At 32.0% G+C, this 26,903-nt stretch overlaps 1 protein-coding gene across 1 annotated transcript; it reads left to right on the forward strand.

Moving 5' to 3' along the window:
- The first annotated feature begins 1,182 nt into the window (after positions 1 to 1,182).
- Positions 1,183 to 26,005, forward strand: LOC127702623 (lipopolysaccharide-binding protein-like). Its single transcript, XM_052206895.1, has 15 exons — positions 1,183 to 1,453; positions 6,214 to 6,313; positions 7,262 to 7,381; positions 8,190 to 8,263; positions 9,691 to 9,845; positions 11,359 to 11,422; positions 12,165 to 12,256; positions 13,431 to 13,607; positions 14,141 to 14,209; positions 14,984 to 15,151; positions 15,797 to 15,864; positions 16,244 to 16,286; positions 16,728 to 16,791; positions 24,059 to 24,138; positions 25,788 to 26,005. The coding sequence occupies exons 1-15, from the start codon at positions 1,348 to 1,350 to the stop codon at positions 25,908 to 25,910; spliced, it is 1,503 nt and encodes a 500-aa protein (XP_052062855.1). The 5' UTR covers positions 1,183 to 1,347; the 3' UTR covers positions 25,911 to 26,005.
- The last annotated feature ends 898 nt before the right edge of the window (positions 26,006 to 26,903 follow it).

The following is a 26,903-nucleotide window of genomic DNA, read 5'->3' on the forward strand; positions in this document are numbered from 1 at the left end:
TTTTGTACTTGACTTGCATAATTTGTACTTGACTAACAAGATGTGTACTTGCAGAAAAGATGTGAACATATTACTTAACAGACATGCTGTATAATTGACATACAATCTTTTTCTTTTTCTCTGATGTCATCCGATCTGAAAAATTATTCTGACTTTGGGCAACTCACTCCTAAATACTGTCTGCATTGCTGAGAAGCATAATAGTCGGTGGTTTGAACTTACAAGGGATCGAACCTGTGAACTTACTATAGTACAATGTCAACCTTTGTCACTTGCCAATAATGTGCCTATCCTGCCCCAGAACCTCGTCATGTTAATCTTTGAAAGATTTATAGCGTGCGATATGAAAATGAAGTACAGACAACTGTTTGTGTTGGATTGGATTTAGTGAGACGATTTTGTCTAATTTAACGTTTAACTAACTATAAACAACCGTCATACAGGAGGAAGGTTTGGTTAGCTTTAAAACCAGGATTAACCTATCATTTTCTTCGGAAAATGCCTGCCTGTACCAAGTCAGGCAGATGTTTTTCACTCGTTCCGTTGGTTGATAATGTTTGATTTTGTCAGTTTTGATGGACTTTCCCTTTTCGAATTTACCTTGGAATGGTATTTTTGTTTTACTTTTTTTACATAGAAGTAATAAATAATTATTTTATCTTTTATTTTAATTTTCTGAATAGAGTAATTTGTTTTGCAGGAATATTTACACTTTCAGAAGATCTCTTATAGTTATAGTTTGAAATGAAATCTTCATTGCCTTTACTTTTATGTCATCATCAGATTGATACCTTTTATGGCAACATGAATCTCTGTTCTATCTTGTCTTTTCCTGGTTTAAATGCAAAACCTGCATGCACATTTTGCTGCTAAATGATAACCCTTCTATGTTAATTATATTGTTATTGTAACTACTTTGACCTCTAGATATTTTTGTAGAATTTTTGAATGATCTGCCCTTTTAATGAACATATACAACACACACGTTTTTTATTCATACTGAAAATTATTATTAACAGCATTTGTACACATGATAAAAATACATACTTTTGATGTCAACGTGGAGGATAGAATTTCTTTTTACATAAGAATTTACCTATCTCTTTTGAAAAAAGAAAACATTCGTGATATAATAATTGTACTTAGATCTTGTACCTGTCTGTCTTTTTAAGATGTTTACCATAAATGTTTAATTTTAAATAATGTCACTTTTCGATAACACATAAACAATACAAAATAAGGACATTTTCCCAGGGAAATAATTAGCCTGTATGAAAGTCGCGTGAATACTATAAAGTCTATCATGTGTCTGTTCATTTGTCTCATATGGTCATTTTCATTTGAGTAATGGAGTTCCTAAGTGTGTTGTTTGTCAATCTCGTTATATTGGCTTCCACAAAAGCTGTAAATCCTGGTCTCAGATTAAGGATAACTCAAGATGGATTACATTACGGTGAGTGCATTAAAACGAGATAGTTAGTATAATGTTTATTCAGTATGTGCACACGTTGTTTTGGAATCGAGTGAAATAACGGAAAAAATCATTAGGCACCTTCAAATATATCTGGATGATTTTTTTCGAAATAGATCGGTCTTGAAATTAAAAGCCTGAACTATTTCTTTTTTTTTTTTAATTAATAGCCATTCCATTCTTTAACAAAGCAATAATTTTAAATTAGAAATCTCATTAGCTCTCCAGATAAATAAAATAAGAAGAAAAATGGCTTTAAATATGTTGCTGTCTCTGCATATATATGGGCAGCTTATTAATTATTCGTTGATTTATCTGTCGCTCAACAAAGTTTTTAAAAGACAAGATCAAGGAGCACCAAGAGAACAATTCTGAATAGCTAAATGGTGTCAATAATGATAGTGCAAATTCCAACTCTACCATTTAAAATTAGTCCAAGCCTTGAAGGTTCCTCCTTTTGATGCATAATTTCTTAATACATTATTGAATAAGTTCTATCGTTAACTATTCAGCCTTTACAAATCTATCTTGTACTGAGATTCAAGAAGAGATCGCTAATTTGATGACCTGAATTTAATCCGATGTTTAAGAAGACTTGTCTTTTTGCTTCTCTTCGATCCAAATGTGGACATCGTGAGACAATCGACCCCTTTTTATTTTTCGTGAAGTAATTCATCTTAAACAAATTAGATCTCATAAAGTATTGGAAACTGAAAATCAACTATTAAATAAATGAAGTTTGATATATATGAATAATTTCAAAACAATAGAGGGAAGGAAATTTGATTCCTCGATGACATTAATATTTAACAAAATATCTCAGTAAATGCGGAAATATTTATATAATAATAATTTCTAAATATATAATGTTCACGGTAGGTATAGTGTCCGGCCGAGATCGTATTTTTTAGAGTGAATCGGTCCACTTTTTCAAGTGTAGATCAGTTTTTACGAGTGATATTACATGCGATCAGATCGATTTACTGCTATTTCGCAAATATAATAGTTTTATTCATTATTGGTCATCTTATTCTGAATCCTATACATATTTTGAGCACAATTTCCTTAAAATTCACCGAAAATTCAGCGTTTTACATCTGTTTTTTTTTCGAGAGCAACATTTAAAAGGTCCAGGTTTTTTGACAAATGGTCCTGGTATTTCAATGTAAATGTGAATAAGAAAGAAGGCATTTCTCGCTTTTAAAACTGATTTTTTCCTAGTTTATAACTGTAAATTAGTGAAGAGGGTGTTAAAGGGTTATTTTCGTGCAACGTGTTTTGCCATTTTTATTTCACGTGCAGCCGTGAAAAAGGTTCGTTATTCACCGTGTTTCGTGAAATCGGTAAAAAGATCAACGTGCAAGAAATTTTTAATTGTTCTTGTTCGTTCATCGTGAAATGGCAATTTTATTTCGCGTTCTTCCGTGCAGACACCCCCCCCCCCTTTACGCCCCTCAATGAAGAACAATTTTATATTATTCCCAATGAGTCACAAAAAAATATTACAATGTTGATAAATTTATTAATTTTCGATTTAATGCTAATTTTCTGTACTGAAAGTATTTTACAATAACCTTGCAGTATCACTATATATAAGAAATCACTGGGTCCGTTTTAAAACTGTCTTTTGTCGTTTGTTGGTGTGGTTCATAAGTGTTTTTCGTTTCTCGTTTTTTATATAGATTAGACCGTTGGTTTTCCTGTTTGAATTGTTTTACACTAGTCATTTTGGGGCCCTTTATAGCTTGCTGTTCGGTGTGAGCCAAGACTCCGTGTTGAAGGCCGTACTTTGACCTATTTTTGTTTACTTTTTATACATTGTGACTTGGATGGAGAGTTGACTCATTATATTGGCACTCATACAACATCTTCTTATTTATATTTAGAACCGAGTACAGCGGACTCATAATCTTTTCAATTTCATTTCATGCTACCTTTGGTTTAGAGATTTCAATAATATTTTACGATTGATATACTAGTATAATACAGTGTCTAACCTTGAGTTTAAAAAAATTGGGGTAAGATAACTAAGGAATAGCAGTAAAAAATCTGAAAAATTCAATATAGACACAAATATTCTACTGAAAGAGGCCTCCCCAAAAAATTACAATAAAAACAAAAACAAAACACACTTAATCCGCCTATTTTCTATTTCCCATTGACAATAACATTTCAATTGAATGTTATATCTAATACAAAAATGAAAACAATACTTTATAAATTGTCTGAAGGGCTTTAGCTTCATCCGGAACGCTCAAAGCCGAATATTTGAAAGCCAGGGATGCATAAGAACCGAAACAGTTGAAGAGCTATATGACCAATAGGAACTTAAAAAATAGCCAAATCCACCAAAGGTTCAACATTGCCCGAGGGAGTTGAAACCTTAGTTTCTTTATAATTCTGATATTCAAAACGGAAGAGGACATAAAAAACGGAAGAGGACATAAGTGACCATATTTCTATTCCCCAGCTCCCCATGGATGTAATTTTAGAAAGGTGTGTTATAAATCATGTCAGTACTGACCACCGTGCTGATGATATCCTCGGGGACTTATCCAATTTATTTAATAAACAATGAAATAGATAAGCTTTAATACGATCCTTTTGAAATAATAAAAAAACAACGAAATGTGTATAATATTATAATATGCGTACACCTCACAAATATACATGGTCAATTTTTATTCTTTTAATTTCTGATGGTAAAGAGGCTATGATGGTGCTTTATTTCTTTGCAACTAAGCATTACATACGCTTGATCAGACACCGTTTCACAGTTGGAGCATTTGAACATTGTTCTTGTTTTCCAATTCTAGAACGTTACAGATAAAACATATTACCATCAAGACAAATGAAACATTAAGGATGTATTTTCTGTTAAAAATACACATATTTACCCGCTTTACACACTATGTGCATATATAAGTCTCAATCCAACATGAATATGTTTAGATTACGAAACATGTGTTTACATGTTGGATCGATCCAAACATACGTAAACCTGTGTGAGTTGAATAGAGTGAATGTGCACGATGAGAACAGTCTTTACTCGGGCGCAGACATGTTTGATCTAATCGAGTACATGTAAACGTATGCTGTTGCCCATATAACTTATAAGACTTTGGAAAAAACAATATATACAGATACACGTAATTTATGCAATGTACGTGTGATTATAATACATCATTATCAAACTGGTTTAATGCATTGGTTTTGTGCTTTGAAAAGTACTTTATTTGAACCTTTCCATTGTTTTTCTAAACGTAAATGCATTGATACAAAATTACATATTTTGCCATAGGAATTGTGTGGTTTTTTTTCACTCGATAAAACATGGACGCACTCGAAAAAAAAACGGACTGCTCTCGAAAAAACATAGACATATAAAAATGAATTAACGCTCCAAAATATCCTTATCAATGCAATAAGATTTTTTTTTAAAGTGTATGTACATCTAAGTATATATTTAGATTCCATGTATGCGTTTCCTTTGACATTTGCATTGGTACAGTATAAAAATGGCTTTAATCTATATTTTGGAATACAGTATTGTAAGGCTTAATTAAACGTTTTTAAAACAAAATATTGTAGGGTTGATAATACCTTTTTATCACAAATACTTATTTACCTTTTATGATCTTGTATATTAGGTTCTAGCACCTTTTTTTTATGTTTTACCAGAATGGATGTCTGTTTGTTTACAGTTTTTATCATATTCACTCGAAAAAAACGATCCCAGCCGGACACTATACCTACTGTTATGTTTCCAAAAAGAAATAGTTCAATAGATTTTTTTGCTAAATGAAAATTGTAACCTCATGGAAATTAAAAGAGAAAAAAAGTTAAACTCATTTTCAAAAGTAATCAAGACATAAAGTATCTAATAGAAGTTACAAAACAGACAGTGAAACATGAAACAAAAGGAAACATTAAAACGAAAGTGGTTACTTGTAAGTCATGTGTGAAGTTATAGTTTACACCCAAGACCGGAAAGTTAAAAATAACGAGATTATATTATATATATATAAATAATATACAGAAAAACGATCGGATATCATTGTTCATTTACTTTTTTTTTTCAATTGACGAAACGGTAAAACTGTTCTATCGGTTCGCATATATATGCTAAACAATCAATTTTTTTTTATCAATTCGCAAACATACTTCAAACAATATCTTTTGTTGATTCGCATACGTCAAACAATAGTTTTCATTGGTTCGCATACGAACCAACAATCATCATTGAATTGGTTCGCATACACCAATTAAATAATCCTTTTTGTGTTGGTTCGTATACGCAAAACAATCTTTTTTTTTATTGATTTGCGTACGCCAAACTATCTTTTTTAATGAATCGCATACGCCAAACAATCCCTTTTTATTAGTTCCCATACACCAAACAATCTGTTTTATTGATTCGCATACTCCACACAATCTTTTATTGTTGTCAAGCATAAGAACTTACAAATTTTAATTTCAACTAACCTGCATCAGTTACAAAACAAAGTCACACAGATATTCAGAAATGCATTTAGTGGAAGTCCTATTTCTTATGCAACTGAGAAAAGGCCTGTACAATTATTTGATTGAAAAAAAAAATTGAAAAACTACTGCAGACAAATAAAAAGACACGGTTTCCCCTTGTCTAACCAACTTCTTAACAATCTAATTCAAATAGTCATGATGGTAAAAAAGAATACTAATTTAAAAGTAATTCGAAGTAGCGATTGTTTTGTTTTCAGCAAACAAGGTGGCTGTAGATACTTTTGCCAAAGACATAAAACGCACCAGATTAGAAGACATCACCGGAAATGTTAAAGGCGTGAAATACAGTCTTTCAAAGTATGTCAACTCTAATAAAAAACTTAAAAATTTGACTCTCACAACAGGGACACAAACATCTTGGGTAGTTCTAAAGGTCCACTTTTTTAAAAGAGCATTTTGTACGAATATAATTGTCCCGGCTTCCGTTTTTACTTTTTTGAGTTCAGATATTGATAATAGTTATTACCATACTGCTTTTAAGAATATCGATTTGCCTACTTATAATTTGAAAGTCTTCTGAAACTATATTGAAATTCTATTGTCATATTTACTTTGAGCATTAATTGCAAAAAATCGTGTCTTCTTGCTGGACTTTTCATGACATGTAGCTGTATGAAATATACTCGGAAGTAAAGCGGCTGATCTTATATTATTACTGACGAATAGCAACGTAATCTTTAATTCATTTTTATTCATATCAAAGAATTAAAACAAATTAATAATACATGTAATAACAAATGTTATCGCAAGTGAGATGTGTTCACCTCAAATTAATGTAACAGCAAGCAAACGACATAAAAATCCGCAATGAAAACCAAACAATGATATCTAGAGGTCAACTTACAAAAACAGTTCAATTTGCCAAGGTTAGAAAAGTTGTGAATACACACAAAAGAGTTTATCAAGGACCTGTCTTAAACTAAACCCTTTTTTCAAGAAAAAAACATCAAGACACAAATGATGACGAGTAACGAGGTTCCCTGCTTGGGATAGGCACATGAACAGGTGGCGGGGTTTAAATATATTAATTCGGTCATTCCACTCTACCTCTTCAGTAGCCCATCAGTGAACTAATTTTTTAAAAGGTACATGTACACACGAGAACGTTAAAAAATATTCAGTACCCTAATTCATTAATTGTTTAAGGTGTATGAATACATAGTTTGATAATTTAGATATACATAAGAGTCTGTATTTGCATCTTAAAGTTTTAAGATTGCATAATTATTTTTACTTTTTTGTCAGTTTGATTGTAAATGACTTTAAAGCACCCAAAAGCGCAATAACATTAGCGTCAGGCAGTGATGTCGAATGGAGAGCAACTAAAATTGGATTAGAAATTGATGGAACATTCAAATATATATTGTAAGGTTTCAGTTTATGTTAATAAAAGCACATATGGGCTAATGTCAGAAGAGTACGATTAAATCTCAGGCAAAAACCATACCACATAGATGAAATCGTTGCTTAAAACAATTATTTTTACAGTTCTATGAATTGCAAAATCAAACTCTTTCTTCTGGAAAGACAAACGACACTTGAAAAAATCTATAACAGGAAAAAATTTACCAAAAATAGTACGATTTTTCTGTGTATAAATATAATTTTATTGTAAAATATCAGTCGCTCGACACATTTTCAAGTCTTTTAGCGCATTTGTCCTGTTCACTTTACAAAAATTTTGCATTGTCACTATACAATATAAATGTGCAGAAAATTCAGAAATCATTACATACCAGACAATTAATAGAACATATGTTTAATTTTATTTAATTTTATTACCAAGAGTTGTTAAATGTAGCCTTGATCGATCTAATGGACTAAGAATTGCATGCTGATTATAACTTCCTAATATCAGTTTTATATTGTGTAAGACTATTGTGAATTTGGTATATTGAAATAAATAATTATAAAAATAAGAAGATGTGGTATGATTGCCAATGAGACAACTCTCAACAAGAGACCAAATGACACAGAAATTAACAACTATTATAATAGGTCACCGTACGACCTTCAGCAATGAGTAAAACCCACACCGCATAGTCAGCTATGAAAGGCAGCGAAATGACAAATGTAAAACAATTCAAACGAGAATTTTTCTCATATATTTGCATTTTCCTCATATATTTGTATATTTAATCTTATTTTGATATATTTGTTTATCTAATTTTAGTCTTTTTATCAAAGGAGGGGGCGATTTCACAGTTAAAGCTTCAGACCTCTCATTTGCTGTTGGAATTCAAATCGGTAATATAAAATTTGATTTATGTTTGATTACATGTTTAAGGGTCTTCAATTTTTTCATAAGTCTGGATGAGGGGTCCTTCATTTGTGCATTTTGTTTTTTTTCTTTCATTTTTCTCTATTATTTATATTGTTTGCCCATTATTTTCTATCTTTTTTATATTTTAGCACCCCATTACATGTGTATTCTCAATTTTTTTTTGGGGGGGGGGGGCGGGGGGTCGATATTTTATCATATTTTAATATTTATATCATATTGTATACATACATAATGTTTTCTTTATATAAGCTGGATTTTTTTTCTTTTTCAACAGTTGTAGATCATACATTTATATTAATTCTGACTATTTGTTATATTATTAATGTTTATAATATATCTGTACGATGGATTTTGGTTTATAAGATTAAAGATATATATATTTCTCTACAATTGGTCCATTATTCTCTATTCTGTAAACCCCTACAAGACCCTCAAACATGATCCAGATAGCCTGACTTGATACAGACACAAGATGTGATAGAGTTAAACTAGTGTTACGTGCATATAAACCCCGTTTGACTACCTAGACCATATGTCGTAAAAGTGAAAGAGTGTATAATATTGGAGTGCAGCAACCAACATGACAACGAACTTGAATAATAGAGAAATAAAATAAAAATAAGGAGATGTGGTATGATTGCCAATGAGACATCTATCCACCAAAGTTAAAAAAAAGTGTATATATAGATATAAGAAGATGTGGTATGAGTGCCAATGAGACAACTCTCCATCCAAGTCAAAATCTATAAAACTAAACCATTATATAAGCTATATGCAACTATAGGCAACCGTACGGCCTTAAACAATGAGAGTAGCCCATACCGTGTAGTCGGCTATAATAGGCCCCGACATGAAAAATATGAAACAATTCAATTGAGCTTAATAGACGGCTTACACGGCATTTTCCGGGAATGCATGGCCAAGATGTGTTTGCTACTGCAGGAATCTAGATAAGTTAGATAAGATCGAAAGCAAACCAACGACAGCAAATATTAAGAAACATAAGGAAGTCATCGTACAATATGGCAAAGTCTAAATTTGTACGTTTTTTTCAATCATTATTTATGGCGGAATATTTTGTCGCTAATGAATTAACATTACATTTATCCGAGTTCTTCTTTCTTGCTAAGGACTGGATTCCTATTGGAATGTAGTTCAAACTGAGTACTAATTGATTTCAATATTTTTCATTTTTTTAAAACAATTTTTCATAAAGTTGAAATAGAATAAAACGCTTGTAAGAAAATTTATTATTAATTGTATCATTTGAATTTAAAAATAAATGAACGTTTAATGTACATGTATATATGCAAATACATCATATAAGTTTATAGCTTTCATATATATATGCAATCGTAATATAGTTTTGATCATCTAGTCTTTTTTTCAGGGGTAGATACTAATGGAAAGCCAACTATTAAAACCACATCATGTGAATGTAAAATTGGTCCACTAAAAATTAAATTCCGTGGCAAAAGAGCTTGGATTTACAACATATTAACCACATTAGCTTCAAACGCTATTGCGACAATGTTACAGAAAAAAGTTAGTATTGTCTGTTAATTCATATTACAAATATGTATATGTATAAAGCATGCAATACAATATATCTGACGACGAGCTTAATTCTAAGATCTTACTTTGATATATAGTTCAATAAGAGGATTCTTATAATAGATATAAGAAGATGTGGTATGAGTGCCAATGAGACAACTCTCCATCCAAGTCAAAATTTATAAAAGTAAACCATCATAGGTCAAAGTACGGTCTTCAACACGGGGCCTTGGCTCACACCGAACAGCAAGCTATAAAGGGCCCCAAAAATTGCTTGTGTAAAACCATTCAAAAAAAAGTAAAATCACAAAAAATCCTGAAAGAATACCATTCAAACGGGAAAATCCACGGTCTAATCTATATAAAAAACGTGAAACGAGAAACACTTATGAACCACATCAACAAACGACAACTACTGAACATCAGATTCCCGACTTAGGACAGGTGCAAACAATTGAATCTTTATTGAAATTTAATCTACATGTCACATATTGGTTTACAATGTAAATCCTATATAACACTTTTTTTATATGAGTGCGTGTAAATTATTGTTGAAGACTATTATTCATGGTGAACTTAAAGTGTCTAATTTAAATACATGACTCTGTTGTTGTGTTATTGTTAATCTTGGATTGATCATGCATCTTCTTTTATATATGGGTATATTTGAGAAATACGTCTAATTTATCCTTAATCTAAAAAAGTTGTAAACAACTAACGGAGACTAAAAAAAGATCTGCCTTCAACACCAAATTCCCTAAAAACAATCAATTATAGTGTTCCGGAGAGTTCTAGATTAAAGGAACATCAGAAGGTACTGAAAAGAAAGTAAACGACAGATCAGCACAGGGAATTGCCTAACTCTATAATTCCGGTACATTGAGTAAATAACAAAGCAAACACAATAATAACCAGAATTGAAGGGCTGAAAACAAGCTTTATCTACTCAAATTTAAATTGTGACTAAGTTAATCGTGGTCTTAGATATTTAGATACAAGTCATAATAGTCGTCTGGGCCCGTATGCATAAAGCTACTTAAGTTAAGATATCCAATCGTAATACTAATTTATCGTAGGACATGTAGAAAAATCCGTCCGTTCGGAACAAATCTTAACTTATGATAAGAAGCTTTATGCATACGGGCCCTAATCTGTAATTGTACCGATTATGTCCTATTCCTAAAGGTGACATTTTGACTGAGTGTGAATTCGTATGACGGGTGATGCATGCGTAGCAGGAGACGCGATCCATGTCGACACACCGGTCGACACATGTCGTTGTCACTCTTTTTGGAGTTCATGCAATTCCTTCAGTTTGTGTGTGTTAACTGATTTGTGTCTTTCTAATCAATTAACAAGATTTGAACATTGGCAAATTACTATCGCCTTAATTAATCTAAAAAAATCTTCCGAAATGGAAAAACCAAAGACACATCTACCACACCATAACTACCAATATAATTCATGATGATAACATAGAATATATATGTATAAAGGATTGTAGGTGTGCGAAAAAGTTAAAGACGTTCTTGACAAGAAGGCAGAAGAAGAATTGTGTTCTTTTCAAGGTAAATTTATTTGTCTGCGTAACTGTACTGTACTCATTCCAGTATATGTTTAAAATGTGAAAATTATATATAGTCATGATCTGTTATTTTCCTTTTTTAATCTATGTTAGGGCATAGCAATAGAATGTTATATCAATTAACAGATCCTAAAATATCAATTGCATTGCAGTTCTATTTATATTTTCAAGAAAACTGGAAATTCTAGTCAATAAAGATCGGAGTCGAACACACCTGCCACGTGCGGGGTTCGAACTCACAACCTCAAGTCTTGACAGGCTAGTTATACTATAGATGAACTATACTTAGATCACGCTGCCACCTAGGCCCCAAAAGCACATTTATGTTAAATGTAATCTTAAATCTTACCCTTCCGGAGCACCTGAGATCACACCCAGTTTTTTGTGGGGTTCCTGTTGCTCAGTCTTTAGTTTTCTATGTTGTGTTGTGTGTACTATTGTTTGTCTGTTGATCTTTTTCTTTTTTAGCCATGGCGTTGTCAGTTTATTTTCGACTTATGAGTTTGAATGTCCCTCTGGTACCTTTCGCCTCTCTTTTAAAAGTTTGTCAATTGATATAAACCTGCAGCATTATTCTTCATTATGTCTTTTAGTGAAATCGACATTGTAGTGCTTTTATGTCACAAATTAATATACATTTGTACCATATCCTTTTTTCTTTATTAATAAGACAATTAACTTTCAATGCTATATTTATATTGTTTGTAACAATTATGCTTTTACAGCGGAGGTACAGTTGGGAGAACATTTGACTCTGGATTACAGATTACTGTCAGCTCCTCATATAACAGCAGAATATATCGAAGGAGATTTCAAAGTAAGTATATTAAGTTTACAGCTCTATTATTTTAAAATTCAAACAGCAAAACTGTTTGGTTCAAAGACCAAAATGACCCGTTGTCCATTATTCAAAACAACATACAAATAATTTCTCTTTTTGTGCAATGTCAATTTCATCATGGATCGCTTTTTCCACAGCCAGGGGTTCCTTAAGGGATGAAAACAAGTTTGAAATATGTGTTACAATTTAAAAAACTATCAATGTATTAATTTAAGTTGCAGTATAAAAACAATATGAGGTCAAAGTCAGAAAAATATAAACTTTTCTGTATTCGGCACAAAACTGGAGAAGGGCTCGGTAAAACCTCGCCCTTCCACATTTCCCCAGACTCATACAAAAAAGTTTATATTTTTCTAACATCAACCTAATATTGTATATATAGACAATAACTGTTTAGTGTCTTTAAATATCAGCTGTATTTGTACTAGGCTAAGAAACGGGTGTAATGCGAGCTTTAGCTAGCTATTACTCCTGTTTCGAGCCGAGCACAAATGCAGCTGATATTTAAAAACACTAAACAGTTATTGTCTTTATCCTGCAATTAATTTTGTACATTTTTTTTCCATCCCAATCGTTGAAATTGTTTTTGAAAGAAAATCGACATGACTTAAACGCGGACCGCAATGAGGACCCAAATTGAACTGTGACGTAAACAGTAATTTGACATAACCGTTCGCTCGCAACAGAAGCAGGATACATTTTTTGTACCAGGAGACTATATACGTCTAGTATACGTTTATCGCTTCGTGTTATCTGTACACCCGTATGTATTAGTATAGTAGAAAGGTCGATTGCAGGATAAATACTTATTACCCGTCATCATAAAACTAAATAGATAACAGGAAGAGCTAACTTTTTGACTGAAAAACTGGTGCAATGCTCACGTTTTCGACAATTATAAGCATTTCAGAGTCAAAATGTTATAATATGTAATATGTACATGTGAAAGAAAGCGGTTTTAAAGCAATAAACAATCCTGCAACAGTCAGCATAAACAAAGCTAAATTAATGTAAACGTTTGAATAACGATTTCATGACATGTGTTGACTTTTTCATAAAGTGCGCTACATGCAATATGTTTAGTACACACAGGAATATTAACTTTTACATAATATGTTTTTTTAACAATGGCTTGCACTGTCTTGTATAGGGAGAGGTATTCTGGACAATGAACCGGACAGAAGCACCATTCACCCCGGCTCCAATGGCTTCCATCACGGACAACAAGAAGATGGCATACCTTACAGTGTCCGACTATATTTTCAACTCTATGGGGTACCAAGCACATACGCATGGGCTGTTGATGTATAACCTAACGTCTCAAAAAGTATGTAAACAATAGGCTAACCTAGTCGAAGAAACATGTGATATGTTAACGACTGAAATTCAAAAAAGCAATTTCGTACAAATTTTCAATAAGGAATAATATTTGAAAAATTATAAATATAACAAATAGGTTAAAATTGAGAAACAAAAAAAGAGAGATTTTAACAATTTATAAGCACACAATTTCTTTTAAGTAGTGATTTAGTGATACTGTTATTCAGAGGTATTCATCTCCTCAATAATAAACATGAGTAAGAGTATGCATGTTTTCACATTAGTACAAAATCAAAAGCAAGTACAAGTGATTTTATTGCAGTTCTTCATCTCGAAGTCACAATTTCAGCACGCAACAAAATCTTATACTTATGTCTAGTACTTCACTTCGAGTTTTTATGACGGCTCATATCGCCTTTTTATATAATTTATTATTATATCTAACGTAATTGTATAAAAAGAATAAACGCGTGTATTTTCATTTATCTTTGAAATTCTTGAAAAGTACAATTTTTCAAGTTTTTTATACCTGTTATTTAGATGAGAGACAAGAACGATCTACTCAATACAACATGTGATGATGCCTGTATCGGAAAACTTATACCGCAGGTAAATATTATTTTTCTAACAAGGAAAAAACAATCCCTTTATAAAAGCATTTAACAGTTTTCTTTTATGTTGGGCTGTCCCAGGTTAAGGGAGAGCTGTGCGCTCACAATCATGGTTAACCCTGCCACATACTTTAAGTGCCTGTCCCATGTGAAGATCCTGAAACTCAGTGGTTGTCGTTGCTTGCTGTTTGTCAAACAATTTTTTTTTCATTCATTGTTTTAACATGAATCGGGCCATTTAGTTTTCCGTTTGAATTGTTTCTCATTTTGTCATGTTGGGGTCTTTTATAGCTTTTATATTAATAGTATGTGTTTTGTTCATTGTTGAAGGTCGTGCGTTGCAGTTGCTTACATACACGTTACTTAGTCTTCGGTGGATAGTTGTAAAATTTGGGAATCATACATGTACCACACCCCCTTATTTTTGGACTAGAACAAACTTTTCTCCGGACAATTTTCCAAATTCTACGTTGAAGTTAAACTTATAACAAGCTATTTGAATTCTTACTGACGAACTGTAACTTCAAAAGTGTTATGTTTGTATTAGTTAAACAACAGATTTATTATGGAACAGTTTTCTGTACTTTTCAGAAGTGATGAACATTTATTAAAAAAAAAACACAAATACAGTTAAACGTTGTTTTCCTAAAAGCAAATACCAGAAATTATATTCATTTTATGCTAAATAGAATCAAGTTTTCTTATTTGTTACATTTTTCCATTTGTCCTAATATTTATTCTTGTATTGATATGAATAAATGATCATTTTTAGATAGGACAGCTATACCCAAATAGTCAAGTTGAAATACACCTGCTGAGCACAGACTGGCCTCGCGTCTTCATTACTGAGAAAGCTGTACAAATTTTGAGTAAAAGCAATGTTACATTTTCTGCAAGAAAACCAGACAATACCCTTCACTTTATGTTTCGAATTCATGCGGTAAATATAATTTTTATTGAAATATACGTATAATACATGTAAACTTGTAGTATACATTTGAAAGTGATTAGATTTGTACACAATTATTGCGCAATGCAAAAACCTGAAACTGATATGAGCAGTGAGGTTAAAATGAAAATCATGTTCAGTTCTTCGTAAATTGATACGTAGTTTTTCATAATCTGCTACATTGTTATTTGTACACTGCTACGTAGTTCTTCGTAATCTGCTACGTAGTTATTCGTACACTGCTACGTAGTACTTTGTACACTGCTTCGTAGTTCTTCATACACTGCAACAGTGAATAGACTATAATACTTTACCATTGTTACACATGCGGACTAAAACATTAATACAATATTTTTTTTAAATCCTGAAATAAAGACAATTTTAGGAAGATAACAACTAATGATCAACAAATAAGATTTTTCAGAGATAATGTTGCAAGAAAAATGCACGAAGTTACTACGTGAAATTAAGAACAATGTTGCAATTCGAAACAAAACATAATTTTCACACAGATTATTGCACAAAATTTATATCTTTTAAAATACTTAGCCAGCTATGAAAAGTAAAATGAATCCAATTGTGTGGGGTGTAAGCATGCTTTCTTTGCATTTATCATTATGTAATCTGTTCCAACAGGTAACGATGGCTTCAGTCAAAATTAACCTGAACGGTGATGCTTTATCTGGAACAATTGACTACATGAAGTAAGTACGACTTTTTAATTATATTTTTATTACAAGTGTGGACACCGATCAGTATGGATAGTAATTGTTAAGTTTTTAATAACACCTTATAGAACTGTTTCTCCTCTGAATAAATCCAGTACCAGATCGAAAGAAGATGATTCCTACGGTTTTTATAATTTCATTCTTTGATGTTCCATCGATCGAGAATCAAATGAGTTTGAAGACTAAAATCTACTAAAACCATTTACAGTGTAGGAACTCGGTTACCGGATACAATTTATTTATTGTTTCTTTCTATCAGTCCATTTCACCACATTATTACCGTCAACACCAAGTTGTGTACGGTGAGTACGATACATGTATATTGCTGAACGAATGGTCCTTTTCATATTTTCAGAGTCGAGACAAATGTGACAAACTCGTTAATTGGAGATATTGATGTGAGTAACTGAATAATGTTTTAAGTTGGAATCAAAATTATAAAATAAGCTCGAACGATTATCAAAATCATAACAAAATATTAAAGTTTATAAATATTGTAATTTCAAAATCGATGACTATCAAATTACAAATCTTAAGCATAAGTATTTACTTGTTTTTGTAAAACTGTATAAAAATAGAGTTAAACGTTACTTGGTAATGGATCACAAAGGAAGGGGGAACCTATAAAATAAGGGATCGGCCAGATTCTTAAACTTAAATGAATGTGATAAAATTTGCATAATACTAGAATTATAATTGAAAATCAAGGTCACATTTTGAGGTAAAATGTTTCTTTATCAGATATAGAGACGTTCTGTTGACTTGTTTAAGAGTTTATTTCCATAAATTGATATGCAATCTAAATGAATTAATACGTCATGCATATGTCTATGTTTTAGGAGACAACATTCCAGCTTCTAGTTGATGATGCTGTAAAGAAAGTTATCAAGCCAATGATAAACGGTATGATTTATGTTTGGCTTACAATCATGATAATTTTAATTAGTCTCATGATATTTTTTAAAATTTCCTTCATCTATAGTGAATGATAATTGATATTATTAAACAGTAAGCTAAACTATTTTGGAAACACCACTGTGTCGGTGATTTTTCCTCAACTTCTTAATCCTTACATCGTTCTTAACTTGAATCCGTGAAACATTTTTCGTTTACATGTTTTAAAAAGAACGAGTATGTATTACACAATACACGATTTACAGAATTGTAAATAAATTTGTCCAGTAAAGACTGCTATTTCACGTTCCAGATCTTACTTTTACTGATTTTTGTTTTTAGAATTTCAAGGGTTAACTTTAGTATGAAAATTTGTTCCTTTCAAATCCGTAAGTTAAACCAAATGCTAAATATGGCAGTCCGGGGTGTATGAATACGCAGCCACTCCCGGTTTGAATTGGGACGTTACATTTGATTGATATTTATTGTTGTTTTACGCCACTTTCAACACTGTCTCTTGGCTATGTTATGTTTAGGTTTTTAATGGCGAGTATTATATATCTTTATTCTCAATTAAGTATATACATAGGTATAGACAAGACATTTATGTACAATATTTACAATAAGACAGAACAAATAAAATAATTGCTAAGACAGTATATATATATGAAGTACATTTTAGCCAGGAGCACATATACCTGTGTTGATAATTTTTATAAATTTACAAAGTTTAATCAGTTTTGATTTGTTTTTTGAAGACATAATCTGCTAGTATTTAACAATATTTGCATTTTTAAAATAATAATGTGACATACAATGTTTCTTGTTTTCTTCAAAGTATTTGCATTCTAATATGTAATGAAATTCATCGCCAATATCATTTTTATTACATAAAAGACACAGTCTATTATTTCTAACTATATTATTCCATCTACCCTGTTCAATAGGGAGCTTGTGATTTGTGGTCCTAAACCAACACAAATCAATAGATAATTTGTTCCCCAGAATTTCAAAATAGTCTTCTCTTCCAAAAAAATCTTTCAAAAGTTTATAATTAAGTGCTTTTTGGTGAGTTTTCAAACAAAGAATGCCAGACTTGTACAAACCGATCTTTAAGTATGAGCTTGATGAATGAAACTAATCATTTGCAATTCATAAATGATTGCGTTTTCTACACATTTGGGGTACCACATTCATTTAGAATAGTCTTTTCTCTGTTTAACCATGAAAAAATCACATTGTCATTAATAGACATGTGATAACACAATTTCTCTAATTCTTCGTCAATTTATCCCTTTCTGCACCCATTGTATAAAAAAAATTTAATCAACGTGTGGTTCGTTTGATCTCAGTTCTTCATTGGTTAAAATCCGATTATGACGTCGAATTTTCTTGCTTTCCTCTGAATTTCATATTGTGACGTCACATAGAAAGAACACATCTTTTTGCAGATCTTTCGAAAAGAAGGGATAAATTTGCCTGCGTATTGTTTGAAAATCATTAGAGAAACAGATTCCACCACCAAATCTCGTGTAATACGATATTTATCCACTCTCGACAGTTAAATTTTAAATATTTAAAACGCTCGGCGAGCCTCGCGTTTTAAATTTGAAAATTTAACTGTCTCGAGTGGATAAATATCGTATCACACTCGATGCAGTGGTAGAATCTATATTTATATAAAGTATAAGATAGTTTTGTCTCTTAACCAGAGTTAAATTTCCCCTAAAATGAGATCAATCTTGTTTTTATGTCCAAGTCTATAGGATATCTCCCAAGCTCCCCATAAATCATGTAAGTGGTGTTGATGTTTTCAGACTTAATAATAATTTACAAAATTTTAGTTGTACCCTTTCAATTATGTCATTATTTCCAATACCCCATACTTCACAACCGTACAGTAATATTGGTTTCACCATTTTATCAAATAAGTCCAACTGACTACATACAGAAAGATTATGTAGACGACCGAGTCTTAACACTTCGTAAAGAGCCTTAGTAGCCTTTTCTTCATTAAATTGTTTTGTTTTATTAAAATTACCTGTTCTTGTACTCTGAACAATACCCAAGTATACCCAAGTATTTTGAATTCATCAACGATATCCAGTTTTTTTCATTAAAGAAAAATTACATGATGGTCGTCTCCTGGAAAAAACCACGACGTACCTTTGTTTTTTCAACATTTACTTTTAGCCTCCATACATCTGTGTAATCTAGAAAACAATCTAATAGTTTTTGGAGTTCAGTTGCGGATTCCGCCATCATAACAGTATCATCAGCATACAGAATAATAAAAAGTTTTAAAAATATGTCAAGTTTTTCTTCAAGCTCTGTTGACACTGATTTTAGGCCCTCTATATTACAGGTTTGAAAAAATGAATCCAGATCATTTAAAAATAAAGAAAAAAGAAAAGGCGATAAATTTTCGCCTTATCTAACCCCGTTACTACATGGGAAAAATCAGAAATGGAATTGTTATATGACTTAGTACCTTGATACATATTTACAATTAAATTATACATACATCCATTCATATTATTCTAAAACATTTTATACCACAGTGCATCTCGCCAAATCGTGTCAAAAGCTTTTTCAAAGTCGACGAATGCACAAAATATGTTTTTCTTTTTTAATTTTAAAATTCAAACAATGAATGAATTACAAATAAATTATCAATTGTTCAATAACCCTTTCTAAAACCACATTGGTTTTCGTTTAAAATCATAAATTCTTCAGAGAAAAGATTTAGTCGCTCGCATGAAATTGCGGTAAAAAGTTTCCCATACAACTCAAAATGGTAATAGGTCTAAAATTGTTGGGGCCAAACTTGCTACCTTTATTTTTATAAACAGGCGTAATGTAACCAATTAGCCAACTGTCAGGAATAATACCTGTGCGAAATATAACGTTAAATAATTTTTCGTATAATTCAATGAATAAACGAGCTGTCGACTTGATATATTCATTCATTATATGATCATCCCCAAATGCTTAATTATATTTCAGGTTTTTAATGCCCTTAAGAATTTCGTCTTTTGAAATTCTCGTGTTTAAATTTTCATTAAGCCTATCAACATCATTCGGGTTTAAAGTTGGAATATTTGTGTTTTCTTCATCACCTGGAGCGCCGTTCAAGTTTTTGAAAAAATCGGGCAATTTAGTAATAGGGATGTCGGGTTGGTCTCTTTTTTTCCCCCTACTTTTCAGTAATTTCCAATACTCTTGTGAGTTATTGTATCTCAATATGTTTATTTTTTTAGCCATTTTTTTTATGTGCAATATATGCTTTATCTAAAGTCTTTTTATATTGTTTCTCCGAAGATTTCATAATTTGGCAGTTTTCTACTGATCTATTGTTCTCAGATTTTCTTTTGAGCTTGCGATAATTTTTGCGAGAAAAATTACAGTCACTGTCAAACCATTCTTTTTCCAATTTTACTGGATTGTTTTTAGATTTCTTCAAACCGCTAGTTTTAGTAACCCCAAATGTTGCCCTGGCAGAGTCCAAAAATAAGTCACACGTGTTATGAACAACCATGTTCCATTCATTTTTGTTCATATTTGCTTCAACTTTATCAATCTCTTCAATTAGAGTGTAAACCTTTTCCGCGTCTACCCCATTTTGAAAATCCACAAATTTATCATTGTCCCTCTTTTTTATATTTTCTGGACGGTTACATGTATCTGTTCCAGCATTAAAACACTGATTACTTTCAACAGTTTGTTTAGTGCTAGCCAAAGTTACCTCTAATGGGGAATAAGATCAAATATAAAGTTGAAAAATCAAGTACATGAAAATTAGTAAAACATTTTAACAACTCAGCACTACTAATACAATAATCTACAATGCTGCTATTTCTACATGTTAATTTACCATACTGTCTATCGTCATCAATTCGACCATTTACAATAAATAAATTGTTTCCTTACAATCGTTTCCCGTATCCATTTTTTACTATGTCCAAAGACGTTTTTCTTTGGAATATTTAATTCATCAAGCATATAAACTTTATTTTCAATAAAATCTGTTAGATTATTGGTATGTTTATCATTATGTATAATAACAAAATCTTCGTCTTCTGCTGTTCGTCCGTTGAAATCTCCAAGCAATGACAATGATATTTATAAGTATTAAAAAAAATAATGTATTCATTTTCTAACTGACTGTAAGCATCTTGAGATGAGTAATTTGTGTACTCCGGGGGAATATATACCATGCCAAAAACTATATCATCGTCAATACTAAGTAAATCTGACGATATTTTGAACCAAAGAAATAACGACTGTCAGTTGTTTATACTTTAATTTTATTTGCTACTTCTAATTTGTACCCTAAAGTTATCTCCCTGACCTATTTCTTGACACTTTCTTTCTATTTTTCATTTTGAATTCATAATCTGGTAAATCAATAATATCTATATCGTCAGTTTTTGTTTCAACAAAACAAATTATATCGTTATTATTTAACAATGATTGAAATTCAGGATAGTTCAATCTTTTTGAACACCACAACAAATTAGACACAGAATATTGATATCACTTCTAATATGTACATTTTTGGAAGTTTTTAAAGAATCATTATAGTACAAATTTACAAACATTTTGGTTATGCTCTCCGTCGCATTCCTATAGGTGAGGTGATTCACTACTTGGGCTTGTCCCAGATCTTTTTCGTAAAGTCGACCGTTAGTATTTGCTGGGGTCATCATTATGTCTGTGGACCCTCCATTCAGAGGCCCTCTCTGCTGATCTTCTATACTGGTATTAGTTTGTTCTGTGGATACCAATTGTTCTCCGTCAGTACATAGCTTGTCCCGTATACATTACACCTGATTTCCTTCTCGCTTCGCCTGTTTCATAACAGGAAAGAGTTTCCTCCGGCGAGCTTCAATTTCTGCTGGGAATTGTTCATTTATACAAAAAGGCTTTCCCTTGAGGCGAAATACGTTTTGGAGAACGCATTCGAGGTCGCGTCGGTAAATAAAACGAGCCACAATTGGTTTGGCTCTATTCCACCCAATTTTCTCAAATCTATATGGTGTTCAATTTGCAGCTCCTCATAGATGAAATTTCTTAGTTTTGCTTCACAATTTTCATTTTTATTGTAAGCTAAGCCAGAAAAAAATTAAATTGTTTTTCATGGATCTGCACTGGAGGTCTAGGATGTTTGATTCAAGTTTTTCTATCTTTTCATTTTCTACCCTATAGATAAGTTTGCCGATTGCAGACTTTTTTTTGCGTTTTTCTAGTTGATTAAATTTCGACGAAAGATTTTGTAGTTTGTCCTTGTTTTCTTTATTGATGTTATTAACTGCGTCAAATACATTGCTGATACCCGCAATACTACTTTCCATTTCATTTCCATCTCAGATTTTTTTAATTTTATGTCATGAACAGTTTTTTCCAAATCCCCTTATCTTGCTACTATGCTAAAATAAATATGTTACAAGAGAAGATTTAAGGATTCAAAGTTATAAAAGCGATGGAAATTTATGGACTTTGTTATAGTTTTCAGAATGGTTGCACACCATTATTAAGGAATGTTCTGAAGATGAACAACTGGCATAAAGATGTTTCTCGTGATATAATTGTTAATGGATTTTTTCATTCTTTCAGTTTCACTTTATGTGTAGCATGCACGTGACTATGTTTTGCACTTATTCCAAAATGGTACATAAAGCCAGTACTTCCAGCATTATTGCATTTTTCAATCGTACCCATGTGACAAAAGAGCGATTTTTTAAATCCCAGTGCAGCAAGTGAAGCAAACTCTCTGAAACAATGAAATCTTCAATACATGTATTAATATAAAAATAAGAAGATATGGTACGATTGCCAATGAGACAACTCTCCACGAGAGACCAAATGACACAGCAATGAACAACCCCCTTGTTTTATTAATTTTGTATTTACATTGTGTCATAGATCAAATTTATTCGTTCAGCATGTTCAGTGTAGGTTTACTTGTTTTTGTTAACATGTCTTTTGATTGAGTTAAGCCATTTCAATTGAAATTTTAAAGTGTGTCTTTCTATGTTGTGATGTTACACTATTGTTTCAGGTAGGGTGAAGATTGGCGCCTATTAAAACGTTTAAACCCGTTGCATTTGTTTGCACCTGTCCTAAGTCAGGAACCTGATGTTCAGTGGTTGTCGTTTGTTGATGTGGTTCATAAGTGTTTCTCGTTTCTCGTTTTTGACATAGATTAGACCGTTAGTTTTCCTGTTTGAATGGTTTTACACTAGTCATTTTTGGGACCCTTAATAGCTTGCTGTTCGGTGTGAATCAAGGCTCCGTGTTGAAGGCCGTACTTTGACCTATAATGGTTTACTTTTACAAATTGTGACTTGGATGGAGAGTTGTCTCATTGGCACTCATACCACATCTTCTTATATCTATATAGGTCACCATACGGCCTAATGAGTAAAACCAATACCGCATAGTCATCTATAAAAGGTCCCGAAATGACAAATGTAAAACAATTCAAACAAGAAAACTAACGGCCTGATTTATGTATAAAATAATGAACGAAAAAGAAATATGATATAACGCAACAAACGACAACTACTGAATTACAGGCTCCTGACTTAAGACAGGCATATACAGAATGTGGCGGGGTTAAACTAGTGTGAAGGCGCCAACCCTCCCCTTAACCTGGGACAGCGGTGTAACAGTACAACATAAGAACAAACTATAAAAATCTGTTGAAACTCATCAGATGGATACAAAGCAGAAATGCATCTAACAAAAACACAAAGTGAACGTGGCAGGGTACTTGTTCATCCCCACAACAAAAGACACTAAGTACAGATCTGAGAGTACTCGCAGTTACTGACAGCCAATAACAACTAATAAAAAAATCATGCATCTAAGACTAAAATGTCTTTAATACCAAGCTGATTAAGCTGCTGTTTCATTAGTTGAAGTTATGATTATAAGAACATTCAAAAGAACTAATTATAATCAGATCCTTGCAAGCATAGCGAAGACATTTAGACCACAAGGGGACCTGTAATAGTTCACATATTTATCCTTTGATCTTCGTCCTCATTGTCAGTCATATCACATGATTGTTTTAAACAGTGTCTGTTTATAAATCATATTGTCTTTAATACCAGAACAAACTACCGATATCGATTAAAATTTTCTGAAATGAAAATAGACCCAATATTTAATTTATTATAATATTGTCATATTATAAATCGAAGAACTGTTCGCAGATACATGTACACTGTATACGATTGTGCATAATTAATACGTGTTTTGTTTTAAACAGATTATCTGAAAGATGTAGGGATCCAATTACCATCTACAGACAATTTACAGTTCAAAGATGCGAAGATTGAACTTCTTATGGTAAGTTAAGAGCAAGTTAACTCTTATGCAACCGCTCATAACATGCTCCATCATAATTCAAATGATGTATGTATAATCTTTATTTGCATGGCCAACGACATGGGAACCGAAAAATACACAAAAAAAACACATGTTGAGAGTATTAATTCATATGGGAAAAGTTTCGTTCTTTTATTATTTCTTATATAGTATACTTTAATAAACATTGAAGTTATTGAAATTATAAGTAATACATTTTCATATTTTACGGAATTTATTAGCTTTAATGAAAAGGCCAATTTAAAGTCAAAATCAAACAAAGGTCGTACTTATAGTTATAAGGGTCTGGGTCCTCCATTTCTGTATTCCTTATTTTTTAGGACATTTTTCTCTGTTCTTTAGATTTTAGCACCTAATTATGATTTCTCTATTCTTTATATTTTTGCCCATTACTTTCTATTCTGTAAACCCCCACCCACAACCTCAGTTATTAAGGCATCTTGATTACCGCTATGTACTCTAGAAGGCGATGCTAAAGTGTCGAAATTGAAACTAGGCTACAAGCAACAGATTTTTTAACATAAAATGTTGTAGCATTTACTTCTTCTTTTTTGAGATTGAAGAAGTTTGGTAAGAACATCGTTGATCACTTTTTCGGATATATCTGTTTCATTTAAAAGATGAACTTTGTCAACTGGGTTTGCTTGACGTGTTCAATAATGAATTGGATACAAGTTTTTATAGACTTCCTTTTTGTGGTTTTTCAAGTAACCATCTTTGTCATACAAGTGAAAGGTCTAGCTAGCTATAAAACCAGGTTTAATACACCATTTGTTACACAAGGAAATGCCTGTACCAGGTCAGAATTATTACAGTTGCTTCCATTCGCTACATCTTTTTGGTTTCTTGATTTTTCCATTTGATAAAGGACTTTCCGTTTTGAAATTCCTAGGCGTTCGGTATTTTTTTTCTTTTTTTTTTTGACTTTTTTCTTCATGTATGGCTTTTCATGAGTGACAAAATTAAGAACAAGACCTAAATGGGATGGGTTGATATTGATAAGACTTTTTATCAGAAAAAATAGTCTTACCAAAAAGGAGTTTATCCTGAACATCAGTCTGTGAATACGTATTATAAACCATTTTGCAATCGAAACTTTGTTTGAAACTTAATAAATATTTGCCATGAAAAGTTAAGCACTCGGAACTAGCATGGGTTATTACAAACTATTTATACTAATTATGCAAAACATAGTTGTGTTTTCTGCCTTCTACCTACCCTATATTTTTATACATACACGAAGCTTCACACGTATAATGGCCTTTTTTATGTGTTAAGTATTGATAAGATCAGACCTTTTTGTTAAAGCAGTGTAAAAGTGTAAAGTGTAAACGTCCCCTTTATAGTCTATTTAACAATGTTTAATACACTTTATACAACAAACAAAAAAAAAACCCCCACAAATATTTAACCGACTTGTTCAGAGACAGAAAACAAGTGCATATATATATATTGTTTATTTTACCTTACATCTAACAAACTCACACAATCTTACTATGAGAGAGAATGATCTATAGTTCAATCAACTTTTTTGATCTTATGAAATACTATTGTTTCTCTGTACTACAATCTAAATGTTGTTATTCTAATTTAATCTATGTTTATTTCAGAACACAATCCTAATTGAAACAAATGTAAAGATCACTCCGAACATCAAAAAGAAGAAATCGACTGTGCTTAAGTACAAGCCCATGGTTGGCAAACAAGATATAAAAGACAGATTCCGTCTGTGATACATGTTTTATATCAAATACACTAAAATTAAAAACGTATTTGTCTAAAACGTTTCAAATACATTTTTGATAATAAAAACTTGTATTTTTGTTAACTTGGAAAGAAAGAAAACAACACGTTATAAATTTCATGCGTCCGAAGCGCTTTTCGGGATTTATCTTCATTAGGAACGCTAAAGGCCAAATATTTGAAGCCACGGATGTATAAGAACCGAAACAGTTGAAGAGCTATATAATCAAAAATAATAGCCAACTTTGCCAGAGAGAGTTGAAACCTAATTTCTTAATAACTTCAAAATTTATAAGTAGCAATTCTAGAAAGGTTTGTTATAAATCAAGTTACTACCGAAGTACTGGCTACTGAGCTGATGATACCATCGGTAACTGATAGTTCACCAGCAGAGGTATCGACCCAGTGCAGAGACCAATTGACGTAGAAGTTAAAAACTATAGGTCACCGTACGCTCAAATGTAAAACAATTCAAACGAGAAAACTAACGACCTGATTTATGTACAAAACAAAGAATAAAAAACAAATATAATATTCAACAACATACGACAACTACTGAATTACAGGCTCCTGGCATGGGACAGGCACACACATGCTGACGTTAGACATGTTGAAGGCGCTAACCCCCCTTTTAACTAGGGCAATTGTGCCACGGCGTGACACAAGAACAATTACACAAAGCATTAAACAAAACCAAATATGAGAAACAGCTATAAACGACAACCACTGAATTAAAGGCTTGACTTGGAACATGCATTTAAATGTGGCTAGGTTAAAAATGTTTGCGAGTACTCTACCCTCCCCTAACCTTGGACAGTGGTGTAGCAGCACAACATATGAAAAAAAAAACTATAGGCATCAGTTGAAAAGGGATTACGTCATCAGATCGATACAAAACAGAGAAGTAAGTAACAATAACACAGATCGGATGTGGCAGGGTATCTATACATCCCCAAAGCAAACAAAACAAAACACTAAGTACA

This window comes from Mytilus californianus, unplaced genomic scaffold (assembly GCF_021869535.1).
Source record: "Mytilus californianus isolate M0D057914Y unplaced genomic scaffold, xbMytCali1.0.p SCAF_5, whole genome shotgun sequence".
Lineage (NCBI taxonomy): Eukaryota > Metazoa > Mollusca > Bivalvia > Mytilida > Mytilidae > Mytilus > Mytilus californianus.